The 18,913-nt window shown below is 41.5% G+C and overlaps 1 protein-coding gene across 4 annotated transcripts in view; it reads right to left on the reverse strand.

The window, feature by feature from the left end:
- Window positions 1–753: 753 nt before the first annotated feature.
- Window positions 754–18,913, reverse strand: part of trappc8 (trafficking protein particle complex subunit 8) — a 33,777-nt gene continuing 15,617 nt past the window's right edge. Inside the window, exons 10-30 of one of the 4 annotated variants that reach the window (XM_053614019.1) lie at window positions 18,738–18,888; window positions 18,460–18,560; window positions 17,360–17,465; window positions 17,104–17,235; window positions 15,892–16,116; window positions 14,440–14,548; window positions 13,326–13,520; window positions 12,340–12,503; window positions 12,179–12,253; window positions 11,932–12,028; window positions 11,411–11,559; window positions 10,830–11,263; window positions 10,510–10,678; window positions 10,146–10,242; window positions 7,460–7,528; window positions 6,081–6,139; window positions 5,703–5,906; window positions 5,397–5,498; window positions 4,457–4,599; window positions 3,199–3,288; window positions 754–3,046 (exon numbers count right to left, since the gene is read on the reverse strand). In XM_053614019.1, coding sequence (XP_053469994.1) covers window positions 2,812–3,046; window positions 3,199–3,288; window positions 4,457–4,599; window positions 5,397–5,498; window positions 5,703–5,906; window positions 6,081–6,139; window positions 7,460–7,528; window positions 10,146–10,242; window positions 10,510–10,678; window positions 10,830–11,263; window positions 11,411–11,559; window positions 11,932–12,028; window positions 12,179–12,253; window positions 12,340–12,503; window positions 13,326–13,520; window positions 14,440–14,548; window positions 15,892–16,116; window positions 17,104–17,235; window positions 17,360–17,465; window positions 18,460–18,560; window positions 18,738–18,888 — 3,106 coding nt within the window. In that variant the 3' untranslated portion in view covers window positions 754–2,811. Of the gene's footprint in view, window positions 3,047–3,198; window positions 3,289–4,456; window positions 4,600–5,396; window positions 5,499–5,702; window positions 5,907–6,080; window positions 6,140–7,459; window positions 7,529–9,114; window positions 10,243–10,509; window positions 10,679–10,829; window positions 11,264–11,410; window positions 11,563–11,931; window positions 12,029–12,178; window positions 12,254–12,339; window positions 12,504–13,325; window positions 13,521–14,439; window positions 14,549–15,891; window positions 16,117–17,103; window positions 17,236–17,359; window positions 17,466–18,459; window positions 18,561–18,737; window positions 18,889–18,913 lie in introns of those variants that run through there. The other 3 variants (XM_053614018.1, XM_053614020.1, XM_053614021.1) reach the window with 3 other exon arrangements.

Genomic DNA, 18,913 nt, shown 5'->3' on the forward strand with positions numbered 1-18,913 from the left:
ATCATCCTGAGCTCATAACTAAGCAAACACCCGGCCTATTTAAAATTTTTTCACATAAACTGCTTATGGAAAAACATCACGGCACATTTTTATAGAATTATACATTTACAATGGAAAATGAGTTGTCCCTTTGATTATCAGCATTAGTCTCTATTTCATCCCCTGAGGTAAATGTTTTCCAGAATTCAGCCACAGTGACATCTGATGGATTTTTCACCAATATGATATTACAGTATAGCTCTTCAATCATGGTGGTCAACGCAAGAACAGGTTTCCAAACTTCTCTGCATCCAGGAAGTTAAACACTTTCTCATGGACCTTCTTAAGATAATAAACTCTTAGATTTTATGAGGGTAACCCAACTTTTCAAATATTAAGCACTATACCATAATATTCAGTTATTGGAGCCATTGGAGCTTCATGTTCCTGAAGTTTCTTCCCCTAGAACACACTCCAGTGACAAACCATTTCAAAATATTCTAAACATTTTGGATATTCCATATTACAGTTATGCCATTACACCCCCCCCGCCCAACACCACCACCACCACATTATTCTGATGCTTTAGTTGCCACATGACACCTAACAAACATGACAAAGAGGAATGACAATAAAGCCTACTTTATTTGACTTGACATTATATTGTTAATTATAAATAGTATAATTCAATAGTAGGTCAGTAAATCAGTAGATCAGTAAAAGTGCCCCAGAAGGTTCCCTGACAAGCCAGGTGATTGTTTCTGTTGCTCAGAATCAATCGGTACAATATAGATGTCTAGCTATAGGTATCGGTCTTGAATCCAATACAAATATGATTCCAACGCAACATCAATTATCATATAATTCACTAGTTGTGGCAAGATTGCCAGTTTAACATCAATAAAGTAGTTTACATTTAACTTCCATTGAAGTTAATAACTGGTTACAATGATGGCAAATGATTAGAGATCAGTTAGGATGAAATTCAGTCTCACAGCTCTTGTGTCAGCTTGGTTGGAACAGAAACATGGCCAAGTCAACAGACCTGTTACCTGATATTTCTTCAGGTCACTCTTCTTTCACACGACAGCTGTGACTAACATTAATAATTTGTTACAATATTAAACACACAGACACTAATAGCTACCTCTCTTTTTTTGTAAGCATTTCAGTTTTCACACACATCTTTAGAGTTTAGACAAGGAATGGTGCAAAAAAAACAACAAAAAAACATCTAGTGAGCAGCAGTTCTGAGGGCAGAAACAGCTTGTTGATGAGAGAATTCAGAGAATGGCGAGACTGGTTTGAGCTGACAGGAAGACCCACCCTTTACAATCAGCATGAGAAGAAAAGGTTCCAGTCCTGTCAGCCAAGTACAAAAATCTAAAGCTTTAGCAAGCACACTGACTGAAACTGGAATTTCTGAAAATTTGAAAAACATCACTTGGTCTTATTCCATTGTGAATTAGAAGCCAACATCAGCCCCAGTCCTGAAGGGCCACAACACTGCAGTTTAACACACAACTTCATTTAAAACACAGTTGACTTAAGGCATCAGTTTATTTCCAAAGCCCTTCATGGATTGTGTAGGCTACCAGTGCTAAATCTGAAACAATGCTATAATCCTGTAAACAAACTCCGATCAGCCAGAAGATTAAAACCTGCCTAATACTGTGTAGGTCCCCCTTGTTAAAGTGGATTAGATCCTCAAGATTGCCCATTGTTCCTGCTTCCAACAAATCAACTTCGAGGACTGATTGTTCACTTGCTGCCTAATATATCCCACCCATTGACAGGTTCCATTTTAACAAGATAATCAAAATTATTCACTTCCCCTGTCTTGCAGTGAGACACCAAAAAATACACTTTGTGGTTATTTGGTTACATTTTATTCTATTTACAGTCATTTGTTATAAATATAATACATATTTTTTTGTCTGAAAAGCAATCACATAGATACATTAAATAACAGTTTAATCAGGGGTGATGGGTGGAAAGAGGGGGAAATGATTGGTTTGTAAAGAAAAGCAAATGACTTTTGAAATCAGCCCAATCCAGGTGATCCCCACACACGCCCAGAGTATTCCACAGCGTGTCACAGTACTGCAGGGGGCTATACATGCCACAGCGTCCTCACTGGGTCACACAGATGCCATTCACACCTCACTGGCTTTGACAGCTTGTACAGCCTGCTGAATAAGAAATTATGCCATGGTCCGTTAGGCAGAGAAAAGAAGTCCTGCAGCAGGTTATTATATCTGTAATTACACAGCTTCAAGACCCCACATGGAGCAAAGTCTTTGTTACTGCAGAAATGGAGAATTGTGCCTGAAACACTAGCAACATGAGGAGACTGCACACTCATTTAGCAACACCCATGCATGCACGCATGCGCACACACACGCACGCACACCCCCCCAAACATACAGGTTTAGTCTTTAGAGTTGATTTGGGTAAATAAAATGGACTTTAAAAAAAAAAAAAAAAAAAAAAAAAAAAAAAAAAAAAAAAGCTGATATGAGAAATATTCTTGGGAAAGACGAAAAGAACCTTTTCAAGTTTCAAATCCATTCTCTGCATTTAAGACAAAAACAACTATAGGTATGTTGGTCTTTATCATCTCCCCAGAGGTTACAATAATGTCAGATGCAGTACTGCACTTAAATGTATTAACCTCATTATATTGTTGTCCAACCCCCCCTCCTCCCATAATTTCGTTTTTCAATTGTTTTTAAACAAGTAGTAGAAAACTGCTGCAGTCTGAAAGAGAACTGTTGCTGTAGAGTGGGGAGCTGCGGCTGGAAAAGCAGCAGGCCTGCACCGATGACTGGCTCACACACTGTTAATGATGATGAGAGCTGGCATTGCGCTCTGCTGGCTGGTCTCACACATGGTGCCTGACTGAGCGAGCTTGGCAAAGACCCGCGGCGTGCCCAGGTTATAAACCCCAGCCTGGAAGAAGCAGGCTTTCAGAAAGAGCTGCTGGACTTCCTGCGGCCTCAGCTGCAGCTTGTACTGGGTCTGCCCCAGCCATGTAAACGCACCGTGCACCTCTAGTGACTCAGGGCTGATGAGAAGAGAGACAGCAGTTAGCTAGAATTCAGACACTAACATACACAACCAAAAAAAGATAACTTCACTGTATGCTGGTAGTTTGTCTAATATAATCCATCACTGACGAGAGCTAAATGAATGACGACACTATTCAGTCTCGATTACCTTGTCGTTTTCTGACGCAGGTCAATGATGACATCCACCTGAGCCAAGGAACAGTTGGACAGAGTCAAGGTAACCGGTACCATGCATAAGCTGAGGAGAGACAGATGTAGTACTAGTGTTATAAAGTGGTAGAAATTAGAAGAAATAATCCAAAAGGAAACAAAACAGTTTGTTCACACAGTAGATCTCTTTATATTCAGTCTGCAGATTTGCCAATATCATGCATTCTTTTCCAATATCTGCTCTTTCAGAATTTATGTAGACAAAGATGAATTTGACAGTTTGTTTGAAGTAGGCCATTCAAGCCATTCGTTTAACTACAGGGTGTCCCCAAATTCTCCATACATAGGATACATTAATTAAATACAAAAATTTTCATACTTATGAAGCCGTCACAAGGTTGTGATAGACTAACAGGAAACATTACACAAACACACAAAACTTATTAACAGATTCAAAAACACAGGAAGTGTTGTGGAACAACCGAGACGTGGATGTCCATGAAAATCCACTGACGAAGGCACAACCGACATGTTGCTGGTGTACATAGTAGTCCCCGACAGTATTGAGACTTTTGGGACACCCTGTAGATGGTCTATACTGTACGTAACCATAGAAAATGATGAACATTGTAGCGTGTAGGAACTGGGAAAAGGCCCCTATTAGTTGTTCGCCCATCTTCACATATCAAACAAGTTAAGGGTTTGTTAAGCGTTCACGGAAGTTGTGGGTTTTTAGCCATATTTTAAGATGGTGACAGATTCTGCGGTCCGGATTGAGGTTGGAAGTTCATTCCACCACTGAGGGAGAGTCAGTTTGAAGGTTCTAGAAAGGTGCCTCGCTGAGTAGGCGAGATGAAGAGGGGTGTGACATGGGTTCTTTTGGGCAATTCTTGGTTTTCTGGGTCGATAAACAGACAGTAAAAGGAGAGGAAAAGAAAGAACCAGATCGGTAAAAAAATAGTGCATGTGACATCACTCAGGCTTATTCATTTCCATAACTGGTCACTTGCCCAGAGCACTGACCTTTAACCCATTTTCAGTCTCCAGATGTAATGACGTCTACTTTATTTTCCAGTTAGAGGCCATGAACATACAACAACATTCACTGCACCTCCCGGAAAACTGACAGCCATGTCAATGAACATGCGAATTCCAGATACATGGATATTATTTTGATAAGTTAATTCGTTTATCAAAAATGATGAAAAACCTCCAAGACGGTTCCTAAAAACGTGCGTGTATGTACATATGTGTACCTTTTCTGTGGGAAAGGGTGGTCATAGGACTCGGGGTAGTGCAGACAAGTCTTGATGAGATGAGAAAGCTGTTCCAGTGAGGGTCTGCTAACAGGAGGTGGAGGATCAGGCTTGAACTTTAGCAGCACCATCTCCTGCGCTTCCTGACACACACAGACAATATTATTCAGTGTTCAAAAGGAGATGCAAGGGGATCCAGTTTAGTGGTTGTGTGGGAGATAAACAAGAGAGCAACACCTAATGTTTAATGGAAAAGTAAGAATGGTTGAAAGATTAAAAGATGTCAATTAGTGAGGCAACAAAACAAAAAGACCTAAAATTCATTCGTGCAAATAAAAAAAAGGAATGTGAAATGTTTTGATGCTGGAAATTATGCTGTAGGGTAAGCATGCACTCATCCATGGTGCAAACTGAGTACTATAGTAATACTACTTCTTGCGCTTTGTAAATGCATCAGAGATGAGTGTGCATAAGCAACAGCATCCTTCCTATCCACGATTTTGCTTTATTCAAGAATTATTAAATTCTTTTAAATGGTTGTAAGTTTGAGTCTCAAAATCAGTAACAAAACTGGGAACAGAATGAAGCCTACCATTTTTTCACTGGAGCAAACGATTCGGATTTGCTTTCAGTACAGAAGCAACGGTGTAGCGTGGAACTTAAATGCTCATACCTCACACAAGCATTACTGAAAGTGTTGTTGACTGGTTTGCAGAATTGAACTCTCTTTGAAATGATTCGTAACATAATAGGCAAAGTGAAAGTGAATAATAATACTACACGTGCTATGACGTTAATATATTGCGATACCAATATTTACATATGCATGCTGTATATCTCCCACTGCTACATCAGTATCTGAACTGCGATTAGAAATTGCTTTTAAATCAGTCAAGAATGAGGGAATGTGAGCAAAAGTGTGGAGTCTTTTGAGAGAGACCTCTTTCTGGGTGAGGGAGCATGCCTCCTTTCCAATAGTTTGCAAAGCAACATGTAGTTGTCCCTCTAGAATGAGCTGCTTGTTGTCCTCCACAACATAAGCCTGCAAGAACAGAAGGCATTAGAAACAGTAAATCGCATATTTAACACATGACGCAAGGCTCATAAAGCCACAAAACAGCCAGGAAGCTGAACTGATTAATAGAACAAACACACAATGTAGTGACAGTTGGAGACCACTGACTGGTTCAGAGTGTATATGGTAATGAATTCTGCCAAATGATTTCAGTAAACGTTCATAAAGTACCTTCCAAAGGATGATGATGTCGAGTTCCACTTCGCTGCATTTCCGAATGACACTTGTAATGCCGTCATCCGTCCTGCCAGCAGGCGTGAGGCTCTGCCTCCTCATGTGCGTGGCTCCACCTGGAGACACGCCTCCTTTCCTGGGCTCAGAGGGCGGACCTCTCCGGAAAAAGAAGTCCGCACATGGAGTCATAGAACTGACAATCTACGGAGGAGCACAAAATTAAACGTAGGGAGAGAAAGGAGCATGAAAAACGAGCCGATCGAGTAAAGAATTCGATTCAAAACTGCAGGTCAAATCTTGGCGAAAAGCAATTATATAAACCAAATTGATTCATGTGTGGTGTATTTGATCTAGTGAACTAGGGTTATGATTTACCTGCTCATTGCCAAGGTTTAGGTCAGCAAAAGTGTACTTCTCTATTGTGTCTGAGGTAGCTGAAAAATTAAGAGAATCGAATGCTGAATGAAAAAAAGCCTCATACTACTACAAAGCAGTTTGACCACACACACACACAGGGTGACAAATGAAATGGTTTTGTTTGGCTGTCGTTGGCATTTTGAGACAAATAATAATAATAAAAAAAGTATTTATCTTGTCACCTTTTCCTTTGATAAGTCTTCAGAAGAACGCTCTTTTTAGGCTGTTTAATTGGTGCAAACAAGTTTGCGCTACTGACCTGACTAACTAGCAAAGAGGGATGGGAGAGTAATGTGTAGCCCACAGCACCGAATACACTCCTTCACACAGCGCTGGTCTCACTGCTACAGTGCAAAGATTTTATTTACATTTTATTTAAGCTTTGAAGGACAACAAAAATAACTGCAGGAGGAATTCCTACAGGAGTGGCATTAAAAAAAAAAAAAAAATAAAATAAAAAAATTACTTAGGCACACCTTCACGTCATGCAAAGTGTTAACGGTCCATTAAAGAAAAAAATAATTAAAAATATTAATAAATAAAAACTTTTCCCAGCGTTGTCTTGTGCAGACGATGGTAGAATTAGCTTCATCTCAACGGAAATATTTTCAGACGAGGAAAGTCTGCTTAGATATTTTAGTCTGCTTTCTTTCCCATCTGCTCATCTGTTCAAAGTTTTGTGCATGCTGAGATGCTTTTCTTCTTACCACGCTTGTAGAGAGTACTTATTTTAGTTACTATAGACTTCCTGTCAGCTCAGACCAGTCTGGTCATTCTCCTCTCAGACCCTCCGCTCAGAGGATGTCTTTCGTTTTTCGTGTAAACTCTACAGGCTGTTGTGTGTGAAAATCCCAGGAGATCAGCGGTTTCTGAAATACTCAAACCCAGCCCATCTGGTACCACCAACCATGCCACGGTTAAAGTCACAGAGACCACACTTTTTCCCCATTCTAATGTTTGATGTGAACATGAACTGAATCTCTTGACCTGTATCTGCATGATTTTATGCATTCTGCTGCAACATGATTGGCTTAATTAGATAACCATATACACGTACAGGTGTTCCTATTAAAGTGGATGGTCAGTGTATATGTATACAAGTATTCTGTAGTTGGCAATTTTTGTGTCTATGCTATGTTTTCACAGCCAGAAGGTTAGCCCTAGCACTGCTGATTAACAGAGGATTGTGGCTGATATGCAAACAGCTGAAACTGGGATGAGTACTGACTAGCAGAAAATGAAATGAGTAGACTTGTACATGAGAACACTGAAGAACAGTAATGATCTGATAGCTAAAGTTGAAGAATTGAAATGTTGTGTATGTGGGTGTCTCGCACCTTCCTGTGTTCTGCATCTAGTTGCCCTGAAGCACAGCTTCCCCCTCTCTCTGCTGCCCAGCTTAGAGTCTGGAAAGGGAGGGATAGTCAAATAAAAGGGATTAAAATTAAGATCAGTAAGAAAATGTGTAACTTGACAATGTTCCCACAGCGCTCGCATGCCTTTTTCGCAGCTTTGTTGCTTGACTTAGGATGAAAAAAGGGACCCAAATACTGGATGAAATGTCTCGTTAAAGAATGTTCTCTTACACTCCTGATTAAACAAAATCATAAATACTCATTTGCACGGATTTCGCAACCTTAAGCGCTCAAGAGGTTTGCTCAATAAAAGCTCATATTGAGGTTCGTACAAAGCGTGTACACTGATCATCCATAACATTAAAACCACCAACAGTGCCATGAATAACATTGATTATCTTGTTACAGTGGCACCTGTCAATGGGTAGAATATATTAGGCAGGAAGTGAACAGTCATTTCGCAAACTTGATGTCTTGGTAGCAGGAAAAATGGGCAAGCGTAAAGATCTGAGTGACTTTGACAAGAGCCAAATTGAGACGGCTAGACGACTGGGTCAGAGCATCTCCAAAACGACAGGTCTTGTGGGGTGCTCCACGTACGGAGTGGTTAGGACCTACAAAAAGTGGTCCAAGGAAGGACAACTAATGAACCGGCGACAGGGTCATAGTCACCCAAGGCTTACTGAAGAATGTGGGAAGCAAAGGCTGGCGCGTCTTGTCTGATCCCACAGAAGCGCTACTGTAGCACAAATTGCTGAAAAAATTAAAGCTGGCTATGATAGAAAGGTGTCAGTACACACAGTGCATCACAGCTTACTGTGTATGGGGCTGCGTAGACACAGACCGGTCAGAGTGCCCATGCTGACCCGTCCACCCCCGAAAGCACCTACAATGGGCACACGTGAGCATCAGAACTGGACCACGGAGCAATGGAAGAAGGTGGTCTGATGAATCACGTTTTCTTTTTCATCATGTGCGTGGCTGGGTTTATGTGCGTCGTTTACTTGGGGAAGAGATGGCACCAGGATGCACTATGGGAAGAAGGCAAGCCGGCAGAGGCAGTGTGATGCTCTGGGTAATGTTCTGCTGGGAAACCTTGAGTCCTGGCATTCATGTGGAGAACTCGGCAGCAGCGTTCCCTAATGACAGTGGCCTCTTTCAGCAGGATAATGCACCCTGCCACACTGCAAAAATCGTTCAGGGATGGTTTGAGGAACCTGAAAGAGTTCAAGGTGTTGCCTCGGTCTCCAAATTCCCTAGATCTCAATCTGATCAAGCATCTGTGGTGTGTGCTGGACAAACAAGTCGGATCCATAGAGGTCCCTCCTCGCAACTTACAGGACTTAAAGGATCTGCTGCGAATGCCTTGGTGCCAGATACCACAGCACACCTTCAGAGGTCTTGTGGAGTCCATACCTCGACGGGTCAAAGCTGTTTTAGCAGCACAAGGGAGACCTCCACGATATTAGGCAAACTGTTTTAATGTTATGGCTGATCGGTGTATTTGTATGCCGTTTTTAATTCCTACTCTCCACATTTCATTTTCTCTATTGATTTTCTACACCAAATATTGATTAATAAATAGACTGAGTAAGTAATGAGTATTAATACAAAATCATGAAAATAAGGATTTTTTTCAGCAACGAAATCCCTCTTCTGTAATGATGTTAAAGTTGAAAAGTGTTTTGTTCAGCTGATCAAAGCACGTTTTGAGCATGTTGTATTGCTCTGCTGTTCGATTTTGCCTTTGGATCAAGAGACTCTTGAAGAGATGGGTACAACGAGTGCTCTTTAACACACTCACCTAAACCTTCATGAAATCACATGCCTTCCTGCAATACTAATTCAATGGCACTAATTCCATTTAGAAATAGTCCAGCGCTTCAAATTCCTTGGAATACAGATCTCCGAAAAGCTTAAATGGGCTAACAACAAAAGTATGACCATTAAAACAGCTTTTGTTTTCATAGATGGACAAAACGAATACTTTCATCAATTTTCACCGCAGTACAGTGGAGAATGTCTTTATAAGTGGCTTACTGTGACATGGTGAAAGAACAATTCAGGAGGATATTGCAGAGCACTGAAGAACGCAGAGAAGATCATTGGTGCTTTTTTTTGTGGGACACTGACAACATACGTTTCCTGTTGTTACAGTAAGTCCAAAGGAATAATCAAGGACCCAAACCATCTGAGCAATAACAGTTCTATCCCCTAATGTCCGATAGGAGATATCACAGCAGTAATGTACACGCTAGCAGACCGAAGGACAGTTTTTACCGTCAGGTATGTGTACAGACTTCATAAAAATTATTTCCTTTCATTTTCACCACCGGCTTGTTTTTTTTGTTGTTGTTTTTAAACGATACTGTAATCTCAAGAAACAACCCCTAGACTCGACTAGAACAAATCACTAGGGGTGCCAGTAACAGTTATTAAGCGAGAACTGTCAGCTCAGTGCTGAGGTGTTAGGTTCATATCCGCAGTCCAGCATCAAGCCAAACTGCTCACACTATAAATCCTGCACAAAATACAACACAGAGGTCATTCTGCATGTTTTTATTTACTGTATGAAAACTATGACCCTCAATATGTAGGCAGTCTGAAAGAAGAAATGTCTGGTGATCTAGAGATGGTCTTTGGAGATGAAAATGTAGAGGACTCAGACCTTTGTCTCCGGCAGGATTGATGCACTTGTGTAGCCTCCACTGTCTGCTGCTGCTGGACACCTGCACTATGTGGAACTCGCGCACCCCTGCTTCACTCTGTATGCGAGACAGAGGGAGGTGTTACAATACTTAATCGGAATAATACCAAAGAAAATTCGAAACTAGCAGTGATTTTAGCAAAAAAACAAAAACAAACACATGCTGCAAGAAATAGTGTTGTTCAATGTGTCGCATATAGTAAATCTGTGTGTGTGTTTTTTTTCCTGGTGCTTGGGTGTGCGATCAAAACATAGGGATGGACTAGAATGTACAGAGGCTGTTAGTGCATGGGAAAATGAGGAGTGTCTGTAGGAAGAGGCATACAGTGTTGATGTTTTCCACATCCACGAACACCAGCATGCTGCCGTAGCATTCCTCCTCCCTTTCCTCTCTCCTGACTTTTCCTGGCAGCGTGTTACTGCGACACGCCGTCACTCTCGCGCTCAGGGAACGACTCGCGCAGATGACGGCTGTGTGGCGCAGCACCCGGTGACTGAGAACGAGGACGAGACAAGAGTGAAGAGTGGTCATTCGAAGCTGTGAACTCCGTCATTCTCAGCAAGCATATTAAAATAATAATAATAATAATAATAATAATAATAGTAATAATAATATGGTTAAAAGCTTCCACTGCTGGTGGGTACCTGAGCTTCGCATTTTTCTCCACACTCTCATAGTAAAACAGGAAGTGGATCTCGTGCACACCCTCTCGGTCAGGTCCTCTGAGCCACAGTGGTATCTGTAGTGCCTCGCCGGGTCCCAGAACTCCTCCTGTTAAATGAATCTCAGCTACTTTGGGCCGGTCTTCCCCAGTCACGCCAAACGATGCAGGAGATACCAGAGTCACTGCGGCCACAGACGGGGGCGTAACTATCGTCTTGTAGGCGGAGCAGTGTTCGGCGGCCGTGGGGGTTACTGGGGTGAGGTCAGAGGTCGCACTTCCAAAGGTGAAGAACTCTGGGTGGGTTGACACCACCCGCAGGCCGGTGAGGGGAACGGCGCTCACGTTGACAAACTCCACCCACGCTTTTCTGATCTCGCCGCAGAGCAAACCCGTGGGGAAGTTAATGAAAAACACCTGGGAGAAGATGATAAAGGTCATAGCTTTTAAGAGCTCCTATAATAGGAGCCTGGAAGCTGCAGGATGAATGTAGCTTAAGCCTGCAAACAAGACTAAAGCTGTTAGGGATTAAAGGTTGCTGCTGTGCTACGCAGACACACAGACCTCCAGCAGGGGCATCGGAGGAGTGATGACCGGTTCAAGGCGACGGTCTGATCCGTGTTGGACGGAGGTCTTCTCCTCTTTGGTCATGTTCAGTCTCGGCCCCTGGATTTCCAGATCCTGCCTCCCACGGACACACATCAAACGACTGGCTGCTGAGCACAGAAGAGAAACAACAATGCTCTGGAAGCACTGAAATGGATACTAAAAACAGAATATTTCACCGGAGCAGGTTAAAATTCATCAATCAACCATCAAATGATGCGTGTTAAGTGTATCGGTTTGCAGCAGACAATAAAACATCTGACACGTTTGAACTGCATGTGACACGTTTACATGGAACTGCATGTGTGCCATAATACAAATAAATAAATGTAAAAAGGAAGTGCATCATGTAGCTATTCTGTTACAGATAAAATTCATCTCATCATCCAGGATCAGAAGAAATGGATGGTAGCTTTAAAAGTTATAATGGCTGAATGTGAGGATTAGTGTACTTGGGAGTGTGTGAAAGCTTTAGATACCTTCACCGGTATTGTCCTCCTCTCCAGTGCCCAGGTTGTAGACCACACCGAGCACATGCAGTTGTCCTGTTTTATGAGGAAGTAACTTCAGCCGAGCCTGAGAGGGGAGAGAAGAAATAACAAAAAAAAAAAAAAATATATATATCAATAGTTAACACAATGATAAAGGTTTTTTTTTTTTAAAAAATAAATAAAAAGAAATACATTTCTGAGACATGAACGAATACACCAAACAAAAACTCCTCACCACTTTTGTTTCTTCAGGACTCATAAGGAACTCTGGAATGACTTCAGTGCTGATAAGGTCATTAAGTGCTGTGGCCTGAAACAAAGAAACCACATTAAAACACAGGAGGCCTAATTAAAACACTAATAAATCAAAGCCTGGACAACTATAGACTTTCTTACTTTGCTTGTGGGTGCCTCATTTTCATTAGTGATGGTTTGTCCAATCGTGCCTCCTTGAGGCCCAGAAAAGTCATTCGACGTGAACTTCCACAGCACAGAGAGCTCAGACAAAGCCAGTGGAACCTTCAGAGGATTTTTGAACACCACCTCCAGGATAATGGGCTCTGCAGAGGCACAATGTAACGGCGCATGTTGGCAGCATTATGGATTTATACATACTTCCAGATTTAAAGGATAAATGCTTAAAAAAAGGTTCCTTGCATCGTACCACTTCAACATTATACACATCAACCCCCTCTGTACTGTAAGAGAGATTTCTTATATTTGAATTTTCATGATTTAACTGCAACATTGGCAGGACATATCGAGTGGCTCCTCCCTCTTTTTAAAATAGTCAATCGCTCAATGATGGCATCTTCAGCAAGGTGATTTATTTATAATGTTGGGGGCAGGACACCAGATTCAGAAAACCTGATGATGCTGAAGTGCAGAATGAGGTCATCAAACTTGCTGATCCGTATTAGTGGTAAAGGGAGACTGTAAATTTTGAATGCATATATCTTGCAAATGTGACTTGCATCACTGTTTTGGAGCACGCTAGCTTATAGATAACCCTAAGGTTGACATATTTATACTAAAAGCCATAAAACTTCCATTTTGATTTCATGGGAACTTTAAGACACACGTTTCCAGCAGAAGAGATGCCAAAACCACTCACTAAAACACTTAACCACAACTTCAAGAAATAAAAGTTATCAATGTGTGATAATATATGAATATATGAATTATGAAACTATGAATAATCCGTCCCATTGAATGAACTCAAATCCCAACAATCTCTTTGCGTTTACGAACCAAAGGAACTTTCTGTGCCTGGTTTCTCACCCAGCAGTGTTAATATTTAATAGAGCTGGAGAATATAGATTGTTGGGTATGCTGTGAAACAAATATTAAAAGTCTCACTGGAGGCATGAGGGGAGTCCTACCTTCCACTACAGAGAGGGGGTTGCGCAGGTTATCGGTGTGGCTGCTGAGGCAGTATTGTGTGGGCTGGAAGCTGATGGGCACGCTGCCCTTGTTGACCACAGCCACTACCTGCTCTTCCAGCTCTGCCCACAGCTGTGACTGTTCTCGGTCGTATTCCTGATCCAGCCACACATGGGTGGCTGCTTGCTTTTCCCCTGTGAACAACAAAACACAAATGCCTGCAATCAGCGGCATCTCAAACTACCAACCCACTCTTAAGCTTCGAACAGTCACTTGATCTGAAAAGCATGAGAACCTGGGGCAGAAAAAAAAACAAACAAAAAAACAACAACAACAACAAAAAAAAAAAAAAAAAAAAACACACTCCACTGGTAAAAATATTTGACTCTGGACAAAGACACCCTGACCGGTAGCAACTATTATTATTACATTTGACTCAGTATCCACTTTGACAAATGTTACCAGGTGTTTTCTTTGTACTAGAGAAAAACTATGGAAAATCTTCTTTTTTTCCATAATCATACTTCCTCTCGATATACCAGGTCTGAAATAATGTATACCATTATTTGATGCTATACAAGAATGAATATGTTCATGTACACTTAGTGTTACTTTTGCTTTCTAGCTTGCTAAAATACTCCTATATTAATGAAGAGGTTTATTTAGATAAATAAAAAAAAACTCTGACTCAAAACAAACTGTCTTCCACCATGTTGTCCACGCTCAGATACTGTGACTAAGCTGGGCTGTTTGGAAACTGCACTGGGGCAAAATGTTGACAGCAGATGAGAATTTTGCTGGGACTTTGCTTGAATTTGAGCCCTCGAGTGTTTATATTCATGTATATGTGTGTGCAAAGAAGAGCTAGAAGAGGGGCGTCCGATCTTATCCGCAAAGGGCCGGTGTGGGTTTCCATTCCAATCAAGCAGGAGCCACGCCTGATTAGTTGAGTTTGGCTTCCAATAGACTCAGGTGTGGCTTTTGTTTGGTTGGAATGAAAACCTGCGCACACACACGTGCGCTCACGCAAACGCGTGCACACGCCCACACAGGTCCTTTCCGGACAAGACTGGACACCCCTGACCTAAAATATGTAATTTGTGCACGTCTTACCCTCGGCAAGTCTGCACTCATGGCCAAAGAACACACGTGTCCGGGTGCAGAGTAAGCAGGGCAGGGGCAGCTGAGGCAGAGAGCTCTCACTGGATGTCTGACTCACACCCTGAAAGCACAGGACAAAATGGACAGGGTGATGGATTCAATTATATAAAGAAATGGAAAATCAAAGTCAGACAGTCAGTAGTAGAGAGTATTTCCAAATCTATCCCATTCAAACAACGTGTTGCTCCAAAGAAAGGGCCCTTATAAATCTACAAGCAGAACCCCCAACCCTGGAGGTGTGAGACAAATGTGCTAACCACTAAGCCACCGTGCCCCACAGTGGACAAAATATCTAAAGCCATTTAATCTACAAAGATTAGTAAGGGTGTTATTTCCAGGGTTCTAAATTTAAAAGATACTTCCTCCTCTGCGACCAAGTATAATGCTGTATAACGTCATTACATCTGCAAAAAAAAAAAAAACCTTACGCCTGATCAAAGTGGATTTATTAAAAATAGATTCGATTTTACACCTCACACACATCCCACTGCTGCCACCATACTGAATACGTTCAGTTATTTCCAGACGCTCCTTCTCGTACAAATCTGATCGCGCATTTGATTGCTTTTCAAATGAAATGACACAAAGATTATCACAAGGTAAGACTTGGGTATATGGTTATTGTTTGTTGGTCATTTATATAACAGCACTTTTCCAATGCGTGATGAATATGCTCCTTCAGATGAGTCACGCATGTATATAATAACACTGGCTCGGTGTGTTTAAAGATGAAGTGTTGCAATATTTGCTGCTGCAGCACATACTGATAGGGAATGAATGAATGAATGAATGAATGAGGAATGTGGTGTTGGACGCGGTCATGTGGGGTAGTAGAGAGAGAACGTAACCAGGAATGCCAAACCAAAGTGTTTTTTAAGAGTCTCTGTCTTCAAGTCCAAGTCAAGTCTCGAATCAGTTATTTACGAGTCCAAGTCAAGTCGCAAGTCTTTTTTTTGCGACTTCAGTGCGACTCGAGTCCAAGTCACAGACTCGAGTTTCCATCTCTGCAGTCTGTCGTGGTACAAAACAGAGCTGTGTTTTCCATTCAGAGTTCATAACTCTTTGGGATTTGTGTAAAAGATGTACTTCCTTACTTCCTGCCATAAGTTTAACTTGGCACCCATGGAGAGAGGTTTAAAACACTGACCCTCACTTCCATCATCCACTGCTGGCTGAATGAACTCTTAAGTAAATTCAGGTAGAATCTAAATTCTCAATATATCCAGTATTCAAAACACATGGCTCTCCTTCTGGCTCTCCTTTTCCTATAAATCCCAGATTTTCTCCAAAATTGCAGATTTGCAAGCAGCCATAATACATGATGCATTTTTCTAACCAAACACGACACTGGCATTACCTATACACCTTCTTTCATCTGGTATGTAACAGACATTAACCTCTTACCCTGTACACATAGAGATATTCCCTGAAGAAGGCGCTCTGCTGAGAGGCGGACTGTTTGCTGTCGCCGATGAGAATGTGCCGGAAGGCGGCTATAGCGTTCTCAGGCTGGCGCAGAGTGAAGGACTGTCGGCCGATGGTGAAGTTGATGTGATCTTCAGCAAGAGTCCAGCCCTTCCCTTTATACACCTGCATGGCCTGACAGTAACACCGCAACGCATGTCTCTTCTGTAAACCGAGAGAGCAAGATAAGAATAACACATATGAGGTGGAAAATGATGAATTCCCAAAACTTTTTCTGTGTTTTCTACAAAAAAACACAAGGAATATGTAAAGAAAGCCATGTCAGTACAGACAGATATAAAAATCAGTACTCGCACCATTTTTTACTGACACAGAGGTCTAGAGAACAGAATCATTATGTAAAACGTACTAATTTCCTAAAACAACCTGCATTAGAATCTGACAAACATTACAAGGCTTACATTTTACCCTCTGTGTCTAGACACAGCACGAAGATATTATCAGTCAGTGATTTCACGCAAGACAACACACCTGTTCCAGTACATCACCTGGATATTACAGACGTAAAGCTAAAACTCGAAGGAAATCAACGATGACCCTAATGCTTATACTGAAGATCTTTCGTTCTCGTGTCGTCTCAGGGAGTTTTCCGTTTACCACCATCACCTCCGGCTTGCTCGTTTGGGATATCCGGATATCTGTAAAAGCTGCTATGCGGCGATGTCCTTTGTTAGAAGCGCTATGTTAAAGAAACTGAATCAATTTGAACATCTTTGTACTGATTCTACCTACTGATTCTGAGCATGTACCAGATTAAAAGACTTTTGGATTGCAATTTTCTGTCTAGCGCTTATTTAGTTTACAGCAATCACCAGAATAAGTGTTGTTCGCTCCTCGGACTAGGTAAGGCTACAACATTTAATTTCATAGATTTCCTTAGTGATGGTAACAAACTTACACTACACTCAAACTCCTGAAACTGATGGTTCTTGGTTCCAGTCAGGCACCATTTTCAAGTGCTGGAGAATGTGTCTATCTACACTTGAAATGTCTCCTGCTCTAGAAGCAGAACGATGGAATTTTATCACCAGCCTAAAACCACCTTAAAGCGGACAGCGGCTTTTGGTTTGGCCCAGATGGACGTTCAGCTATGAGCTGAAGTGGTGCTCAGAATAGACGGCTTGGCCTCACCTGTCCGGCTTTGCTGAAACGGTGACCTGACAGGATCATGTGGAAGGCAAACTTCCTCACCATGGGGCTGCGCATATTAATGAAGCAGTGAGCTGCCTGCTCCAATAAGAGCGCACTCCGCAGATCAGAATCCTATCACAGACAACACATTTATATAAAAAATAATAAAAAAAACAACAACTTGGGAATTAATTGAGCATGAATTCAGTAATTAGCAAATGCACATATATTTACACCTTCACAAAAAAAATCTCACCTCATTGGTCATCTTGATGAGGAGAGCTGCAGCTTCGGAGTATTTGGCCTGACTCTTCAGCACCTCAGCACTCAACAGAGCACAGCGCTCAGCCAGGACCATGTTTCTGTAAGACATACACAAGGTGTAAAACTACAGACAGATTATAAAGTCTACTTCTAAAAAAATCTATTAAGTTATTATATTCAAATGACTGTTCATCTTTACAGAGTTTAACAGACTCCAATACAGACAGAATCTTAAGCTTGCCTCCATTCTCAATAACTCAAATTGAAACCTAATTCAATTAATTCAGGATTTCTTTTCACACGATTCTCCAAAACTCTGAGCTGCTAAAACCAACATTATTTCTCCATGCTGGAAATGTCAAAATGCAAGGTCATAAATATCCCAGATGACGACACCATCACTTCCTTGTTACATGTTATGAACATGTAACACCAAATCTGACTTTATAAAACAGTCCCTCCAGTATTTCGCAATTTTGCGATCGCAGAAATGAACGCAAAACCAAGCAAACTCTTTGAAAAATGGCAAGCTCCTCTGAATATCACAACGACTGCAAATTTTGCGCAGATTCGGGCCAAGAAGAGTCATGTGACGTCATCACAACGCACATTCAGCTAAAGCCCTCTTCGATTCACGTGTGTTGAACATGTTTACAACTAAAAATGTCTCATTTTCCAATATAGTGCGAAAGACCATGCAAAACAATTTCCTGGGATTGCAATTTCCACAATTCAAGTAGTTTTCCGCAAAAACACCACCCAAAAAAAACCTCAGCCGCAACCAAATCGAGCAATTTTGGAAGCAACAATCACAAAAAAAATAAATAATCCGCGAAATCCTGTACGGACTTGTATGTTATTACAACTAAATAGATCATATTTAAATAAATAGTTGATCATTCACCTCTTACCTATGCAACATGATGTTCTGTAGTTAAAATAACATCACAAACAACAGGCTAAAGATGACACGAGCCTGCTGTTGCTACCTGCTACTAAACGGACTGTTCATGCATAAAAATGGCAATTTTGAATTTAAATTTGATTTAAAAAAAAAAAAGAAGAAAAGAAAAAAACGTATGCACGTCATACTTGCAGACATCTCGATAAGTTTGGATGGCTGTCTCCATGTAGTGGGCAGGGTACGGCCTGGGGGCTCCACTCTGTAGAAACGCAGATACCGCAGCCATCTCCTACACACACACACACACACACACACACACACACACACACACAAAAGGTTTATAACATGCTAGAGCATCAGAGATAGCCATGTATATACTGTGCATGTGCGTGCATGTGCGTGCGTGTGTGTGTGTGTGTGTGTGTGTGTGTGTGTGTGTGTGTGTGTGTGTGTGTGTGTGTCTAACCAGTGCTCCAGCAGCATACAGCATGGCCTGGTCAGAGAGGAAGTCCTTCTTGGCGGTGTGGTAGCAGTTGTAGGCCAACTCATAGTGTTGAACCAGAAAGCACAGGTCAGCCATCTTTCTAATTTGCAGCTCAGGGGCTTCTGGGGGGTATCTGAGGTCACAAAAAGGTCAAAAGG

Source organism: Ictalurus furcatus, chromosome 25, assembly GCF_023375685.1.
Source record: "Ictalurus furcatus strain D&B chromosome 25, Billie_1.0, whole genome shotgun sequence".
NCBI classification, from domain to species: Eukaryota; Metazoa; Chordata; class Actinopteri; order Siluriformes; family Ictaluridae; genus Ictalurus; species Ictalurus furcatus.